This window comes from Macrobrachium nipponense, chromosome 35, assembly GCF_015104395.2.
Source record: "Macrobrachium nipponense isolate FS-2020 chromosome 35, ASM1510439v2, whole genome shotgun sequence".
NCBI classification, from domain to species: Eukaryota; Metazoa; Arthropoda; class Malacostraca; order Decapoda; family Palaemonidae; genus Macrobrachium; species Macrobrachium nipponense.
This window is the reverse complement of record NC_061096.1, coordinates 28,895,700-28,903,878: the sequence shown is the minus strand read 5'-3', so window position 1 is coordinate 28,903,878 and position 8,179 is coordinate 28,895,700. Positions and strand designations below refer to the sequence as shown.

At 38.6% G+C, this 8,179-nt stretch overlaps 1 protein-coding gene across 1 annotated transcript; it reads right to left on the bottom strand.

Moving 5' to 3' along the window:
- Positions 1–302: 302 nt before the first annotated feature.
- Positions 303–4,660, bottom strand: LOC135208535 (mucin-5AC-like). The gene is made up of 5 exons (XM_064240830.1): positions 4,541–4,660; positions 3,695–4,367; positions 3,107–3,622; positions 2,702–2,962; positions 303–2,498 (listed from the first exon to the last, which is right to left on the bottom strand). Exons 1-5 carry the CDS (start codon positions 4,552–4,554, stop codon positions 1,740–1,742), a joined length of 2,223 nt encoding a protein of 740 aa, XP_064096900.1. The 5' UTR covers positions 4,555–4,660; the 3' UTR covers positions 303–1,739.
- Between the last annotated feature and the right edge of the window lie 3,519 nt (positions 4,661–8,179).

The following is an 8,179-nucleotide window of genomic DNA, read 5'->3' as shown; positions in this document are numbered from 1 at the left end:
AAAATGCGCTTCATCCACCACTAGACAGACAGATCAGCATAAAATAACCGCTTGACGTCATTCATATATTCTCATAACCTCCAACGCGTTTATAGATGCCGCTGAAAACCAGGTTTCTGAATGTTACCAGAGCCTGACTCCCGAAATGATTAAACATGTCAATAAAATATTAGAACATAGAAAAGAATAAAGGAAATACGAGCGGCTTGAATAATACTCAAATGAACATTATACGGAGAAACAGAGATTAGATTCGAATTACCTCTAGAAATAAAAGATTAATGAGGGATGAGATAAAGAAAATCCGTTGCTTGAAAACAGTTTAAATGATTCCATAAGAGATAATGTCTTTTAGTTCCGTTCTCCCTCAATCTGAAATACTTTCAGATCTATGAGCTTTGTCATGATAGTTGATATACGATAGAATAATGCACTACGCAATATTACAAATGTGTCACAAATCTGCCATCATCTGAGATAAAAATTGTCAAGCACAACAGGCAATTCTGCAGACTTCTTTTTTTCAGTGATTCAATACCGAGGCTTTCTCTTGGTTGTGTTCTTACTATCGTATCACCATTTAACTGACATTCTTTCGTACAAGAACACCTTGAAATCGCTTGAGTTCAAGACGGAAGGATTCGTGGAAAAATATGACTATGTGCCTCAGTTTTCTCCCTTAAAACTGTTATGCTGTGTTTTACAGTCTGCTGGTTGGTTTTCCGAGCCTCATGTTAGCCAATACCCACAGGCGTACAAATGTTCACCTCAGTTTATTTGCCGACGAGGTAGGGTTTTCATTAGTGAGTTTCCATCAAAGTGTATCCCAAACCCAAAGTGCCTTAATTTCACTGATCAAGTTGCCGGTAGCGCAGCGAACGTGTTACTGAATGGCATTCATTAACGGTCACCGACCGAGTATTAAAGCAAAACCAGCGAAGACCAATAAAATATACAAATGCGTTGCTGTATGTTGGAGTGGCTGCTTATTTAAAGATATTTCTTACACCAGATTTGACTGCACGATCACTCTAAGTGTTGTAGGCTTGGGTATGTAGTACAGCAGACTTCGTAACTCATAATAAAAGCTTTATATTTAAAAATATATTTTTTATTAGAGTCGGGAACATGTTTTCTTATTTCATTTTTGAGTCTTTCCCTAATATCTTGGAGATCATAAGTAAATGTTCAATGGTCTCTTCACAGAGACCAGTAAACATTTAGATTAGAAGTAGTGAAAAAAAGATTTCTAACGAAAAATCTAAGCTGTCATAAAAGATAATACTTATAAATTAAAATTGTTTACATAATTTGAGAATTGTTATAGACGATGAAAATGTTTATTTTAGAGTTGCATTGAAGAAGCAAAACTAGGTAGCATACGGAAATAGTGGTTCATTTAGATAGCCCCTGTTTTCCTCTTATTAAGCTGCCAGCTTTACAAGAGGAGAACGTTAGACTATCGAGTAAACATTATATGATGTGTCTTAAACTACCTTTCCTATGAGAACTGCCACAAGAACATGACGGCAGTCAATCATAACATCAAAAAAATATTCAAAAGTCCTACTTTTGAAAGATATGTGAGTCAGATTAAATAACCCTTTAGTTACTTGTTATTAATTGCAGTGTACTAGCGAGAGTTACTACTTTAAGTATATGCTTCTATCAGTAATATATTAAAAGTACCCTCCCCTACTATTATTATCAGACGTGCTATTACAGTAGACTTGGGTGGTCTAAACTGCTGAATCTGGTGTCCTGGTGTCAGTGGCATTGATCGTTGTAGAAAATTTGCAGGCAAAACTGGATGGGAAATCACAGACTTGTAACTCAGGGTTGAAATGAAGGTCACCTGGGCATTGCAGCAGATTTGCAACTCCGTCCCATCCACACATAAAGAATGAACCACAATCTCTTGGGTTAGGTAGGAGAACAGGATGTTCTCCAGGTGGATTTGGGCAAGTAGCAGCCATTTCAGTGCTACTCAAAGGCTCCTCAGTCACAGTGCTGTTACTCGGGGGTGATACCGTAGTTGCAATCATCATATCACTCGTATTCACACCAGTACTTGAGGTTGTTTCGAATTCTGGAGCCCGTGAGCTGTTGCTGGTAGCATGTGCTGCTGTGGTCTGGATTTCTGGAGCAGAAGTGCTGCTGTTGGCGACAGGAGTAACAGGAGCTGCTGTGGTCTTGATTTCTGGAGCAGCAGAGCTGCTATTGGTAACAGGAGCTGCTGTGGTCTTGATTTCTGGAGCAGGAGTGCTGCTGTTCATAACAGGTGCTGCAGTGGTCTTGATTTCTGGAGCTGAAGTGCTGCTATTGGTAACAGGAGCTGCTGTGGTCTTGATTTCTGGAGCAGAGGTGCTGCTATTGGTAACAGGTGCTGCTGTGGTTTTGATTTCTGGAGCTGAAGTGCTGCTATTGGTAACAGGTGCTGCTGTGGTCTTGATTTCTGGAGCAGAGGTGCTACTATTGGTAACAGGTGCTGCTGTGGTCTGATATCTGGAGCAGAGGTGGGCTGCTATTGGTAACAGGTGCTGCTGTGGTCTTGATTTCTGGAGCAGAAGTGCTGCTATGGTAACAGGTGCTGCTTGTGGTCTTGATTTCTGGGCAGATTAGGTGCTTGCTATTGGCAAAAGGTGCTGCTGGGTCTTGATTTCTGGAGCTGCAGTGCCCCTTGCTATTGGAACGGTGCTGCTGTGGTCTTGATTTCTGGAGCGGATGTGCTGCTATTGGTAACAGGAGCTGCTGTGGTCTTGCTTTCTGGAGCAGAGGTGCTGCTATTGGTAACAAGTGCTGCTGTGGTCTTGATTTCTGGAGCGGATGTGCTGTTATTGGTAACAGGAGCTGCTGTGGTCTTGCTTTCTGGAGCAGAGGTGCTGTTATTGGTAACAAGTGCTGCTGTGGTCTTGATTTCTGGAGCGGATGTGCTGCTATTGGTAACAGGAGCTGCTGTGGTCTTGATTTCTGGAGCAGAGGTGCTGCTATTGGTAACAGGTGCTGCTGTGGTTTTGATTTTTGGAGCTGGAGTGCTGCTATTGGGTAACAGGTGTGCTGTGGTCTTGATTTCTGGAGCTGAAGTGCTGATGGTAACAGGAGCTGCTGTGGTCTTGATTTCTGGAGCAGAGGTGCTGCTATTGGTAACAGGTGCTGCTGTGGTTTTGATTTCTGGAGCTGAAGTGCTGCTATTGGTAACAGGTGCTGATGTGGTTTTGATTTCTGGAGCTGAAGTGCTGCTATTGGTAACAGGTGCTGCTGTGGTTTTGATTTCTGGAGCTGAAGTGCTGCTATTGGTAACAGGTGCTGCTGTGGTTTTGATTTCTGGAGCTGGAGTGCTGCTATTGGTAACAGGTGCTGCTGTGGTCTTGATTTCTGGAGCAGAAGTGCTGCTATTGGTAACAGGTGCTGCTGTGGTCTTGATTTCTGGAGCTGAAGTGCTGCTATTGGTAACAGGTGCTGCTGTGGTCTTGATTTCTGGAGCAGAAGTGCTGCTATTGGTAACAGGAGCTGCTGTGGTCTTGATTTCTGGAGCAGAAGTGCTGCTATTGGTAACAGGTGCTGCTGTGGTCTTGATTTCTGGAGCAGAGGTGCTGCTATTGGCAACAGGTGCTGCTGTGGTCTTGATTTCTGGAGCAGAAGCTGCTGTGGTCGATTTCTGGAGAGAGGTGCTGCTATGTAACGGTTTTGCTGCTGTGGTTTTGATTTCTGGAGCAGAAGTGCTGCTATTGGTAACAGGAGCTGATGTGCTGCTGTTTGTAAATGGTGGTGGAGTGGTTGAAACAGTGCACCTGAAGCTGGATGGAAAATCGCAAACTTGTAATTCTGGGTTGAAATGGAGGTTAGCTGGGCAATGTTGTAAGTATGCCACCCCATTCCATGAACACATGAAAAAAGAACCACAGTCTATTGGGTTCGCCAAAAGAAGGGGAAACTCTTGAGGAGGATTGGGACAAAGGGCAGCAACGCTTGGTGGGGCAGTTACAGATTCAAGTGACACTGGTGGTCTTGGATGTTCAAGACTTGTACTATTAGAAACCGGCACGGGTGAGGTAGTTTTTTCTGCAACTGTAGTATTTGGGGCAATAGGCAAGGCTGTTGTAGATATGTTGCAGTGTACATTGACAGGTGAGTCACAAACTTGTAATGATGGATTGAAGTATAAAACTGGAGGACAGTGCTGCAAAAAGGCCATGTTGTCCCAGGAGCACATGTAAAATGATCTGCAATCCGCAGGATTTGATAAGAGCAGAGGGTATTTTCCGGGAGGATTCGGACAAAGAGCAGCAATCTCTGGAGGGGCCGTAAGCGATGGATAAGCCCCTACTCCTGCCCAAATCACGCTGAGGACACTGGCACTCAGTAATCTGCGAAGGAGAATATCGAGGCTTGAAACAAGTAGTTAGAGCTAGGAGTTTGTACAGGTGAGCAGTGAAACTCAAAGTTATTCATTAAGATGCAATCTATTTCGCATTCCAGTTTCAAAGAAATGATAAGATCTTCTAAATATCTACCAAACATTTTGACCCTCCATACTTACGGTAAGCGAATCATCGTGCAGTAGAATCTGGTGGAAATGTTCAGCCAAAAAAGACACTTCGTTAGCCAGTGAAGATTTCACCACCTGAATCTTCGTATCTCAGAGGTCGAAGCAGAACTGGATGGCCGAGGATCGCTCACTTCTTATATATTCTTTTACCCATGGTTATTACCCTTTGTTTACATCACTCAGTGACGTTATGATGATTCATGGGACAATAAAGAATTCTCACACTTCAATAAAGTTAATACACGATAACAAACCGGCACTCGCTTTCTATGATGATAAGAAAACAGGGGATTTATCCTTAAGACTGACTGATGCTACGCTTTTCAATTCGAGAGTTTTGGCATCATATTCACATTGTCGAATGTCCGAATTAGATTTGCGTAGTAAGTTTATACTATCATAATCTTTATTGTTATTATCTTTATTCCCATTATCATTGGTTTACCATCCAAGATTATTGCTGAAACAAAGTCCACCACTTACTTCGATACAACGGTCGAAGTTGCTAATAAGACTAGGAGATTTCGAGACTATGTTCTCATTATTATTATTATTATTATTATTATTATTATTATTATTATTATTATATTATTATTATTATTATTATTATTTTTATTATCTAAAATGTGACTATATTCATATGGCATAAAACCGAATCCTATAGTTCTTAAGCCTGCTTCCACAGAACAGAATCCCTTTATGAAAAGGGACATACTGAGAAAAAGGTTCAATGATAGTAAATGCAAACAACAAATAAAGAAAAGTGGATAATTAAAAACATTTCTCACAAATTTTTGTCAAATGTCAAGGCATTTTAGACATCTTAAGCAATAAAAAGACTGATGCAAAACCAATATTATAAAAAATTAGAAAAAATAAAAGGACTCTGGTTATTCATCGTTCAGGTTTTATTAAAAAAGAACAATAAAAAGAAAATAATCCTCTCTTAAACAAGTGGAAGATTAGCAGCTCGTTTTCGGAAATGCTTTTCAGCGCCATCTTGCGGCTGACGCAGATGTACGCCTCCCGCGCAATGATATATCTCCGAAATCTCCCCGAATTCCCTGTAGTGATAACTCGGTTCGAATTCTGCGTCTAAGTGCGATAAGGAAATTCTTCTCCGTCAAGAGGGATCATTTTTACGATGTAATTTGAGTCGAATTTGGGTTAATTGAGGTACATACGCACCTTTTATTCAGCTGATATCAGGCAATTTGGTATTACACAAGTAAAATTTAAATTTAATGGATTTTCCGATACTTCGAAGAACTGGAGTGGCATTTAGTAAATAGCAAGTTACTTAAAATTTAACTAAAACCATAATTATTACATTTCTCATCATTTCTTTAAAAGCATATGACATTCAATAAATTCACTTAAGACCACTCTAGAAGTTATTTCTTCCAGTTACTTTTGCTTAATTCCTAATAACAATGAACTTAATCATTTTCTTCTATTTGCATAATGAAATTTAAAAAATAAACAGCTTATTGTGTTTTCGAATAGGCAGAGAAATTTATTAACGATTAGTTAAATGAAAAATTAGCAAAAGATGAAAAATATGAAACCTCGATACTGAAAATGTATTTGAGAACGGTACTACGATGGCACTAAGTATGCTGGTTTGGAAGGTGGGTTGATGAACTCGGCAATGGGTCACAGCAAGGCATAAGATCCATCAGAATAGGGGTAAAAGCAAATTTAGTGTGCATAATCTTGCTAACAATGATATAAAATATTGTATACGTTAGTTTTTAGATATCGACAGTCCTTCAAGATCCCATAAAATCAGGCAATTATAAATAATCTATAAGGCGAACCCCTTTTCTATAGATCTTTGGTAGAAAACATTCAGTTCAGTATTAGTTCTAAGATTGTCATATAAGTTCCCTATTGTACGTAATACCCAGCTAAATTATCCAAATCTGCCTTGAATTATTGTTGATTTATTATAATGCATCTAGTTTTACTTGTTACCTACCGATGATGAAAGCTAACTAAAATTCCTGCTAAAAACCCTACTCAAAGGAAGTGGCCTTGAAGAGCAATGGGAAACAAAAAGATCCCATAGCTTACATTGTGTTCTATGAAAGAAACAAAGGCTAAATGGCATTTGGGTTTTAGAAGAATAATTAATAGCTTTGCCATTATTAATGATTAAGCATTGCATTGATACAAAGAAAACTGCTTTAAATTAAACCTTTCGTTATGAATTGGGGAGTTTGTAAAACAGGAGAATGAATTACGAATGAGAGTCCCTCAGTGTTTCCATGGAAACCAATGAAAACCATTGTGTGTTTATGCTTCACAAATAAAATATATAAACACGAGCAGCTGAAAGCTCATTGTAAAATGATACAATGAACCAGATCCAAAACCAGGTTGAGTTAGTTTAATGAATATTTTTGCAAATATAACTATTTCCCTCGTGCTAGAAAACATTTTCCGAAACATGTAAAATTTATACCAAAAATAAAATTGTTTAACAAATTTCCGAAAGTAAACGTAATGAGCGATTAGAACTAATTTCCTTCTGAAAAAAAACGGTTTTCCGTCTAGATAAAAAGACCAGCTTCGATTTTGCTGCATTTCCATGTTAAATAGTACTGCAATGAACCTCTATGCTATTAATTTTCTCTCTCTCTCTCTCTCTCTCTCTCTCTCTCTCTCTCTCTCTCTCTCTCTCTCTCTCTCAAAATAAAATATACCCATAAACTCATGCAGACTGGTGCAAATACGCCAATAGAGTATTTTTATCGAGTAAATTTTCGAAGACTATCTATTACTTGAATGAACTAACATCACAATTACACCCATTTTGAAGAATAATTTTACATAAATGTTAGGACTATCTTAATCCTCCTTTTCAGTGAGTGGCCATACTAAATGAATCAAAATATCAAAGACAAATCATAAAATCATTACTTTTTACTGTGACTAAAATGAATAAAAACAAAAGTTACAGTTGGCTTCATATCGTCAACAGAAAAATATTAACGCTTTGGTGTTTAAATTTCGTGCTTCAACAAGCATTCGAGACACTAAATTGTTCAGCTGACGTCATTCGTCTAATGTCATGTTCTTTTCAAAGGTCATAAAATAAACCGGAATATATTCTTGGGGTGTTTTTTGAGGATTTGAAATGCAATTTATTTCCCCCTCACCGATTCTCGCTTTTTTTTCTCTAAAGGGATTTTTTTTTCAAATTTAATTAAGCTTGCTTTGCAAGTTCGCGACTTTTCATTAACATTCGCTATGAATGTTAGCTCACTTTGGTTAATAATATGCTCTGCTTCTCACATTCACGAAGACCTTCTAGTTATATTCTTTTATTTAGATATATTTACTTGTGTTGGCAGTGAATCAAATAAGTTGGAATGTGAGTATCCTCCTCAGTGGTATTATGGGTGTTATGGCCACCTCTTGGCTCAAACCCAGCATTTACAGTTTGCCTCCAGTGCTTTTGGTGGTGAGCTTACCCAAATAAAGTGAGTGAATCGGGAAGTTACGCTTTGACGTGTTTCTGTAAAATAGCAATGAAATTAATCTCGTGGAAGTTATTATTTCCATAAATCAAGAGACTAAGATTAAATTTGATAGGGGGAGTTTATGTCCTACAAGAGTTTTCCA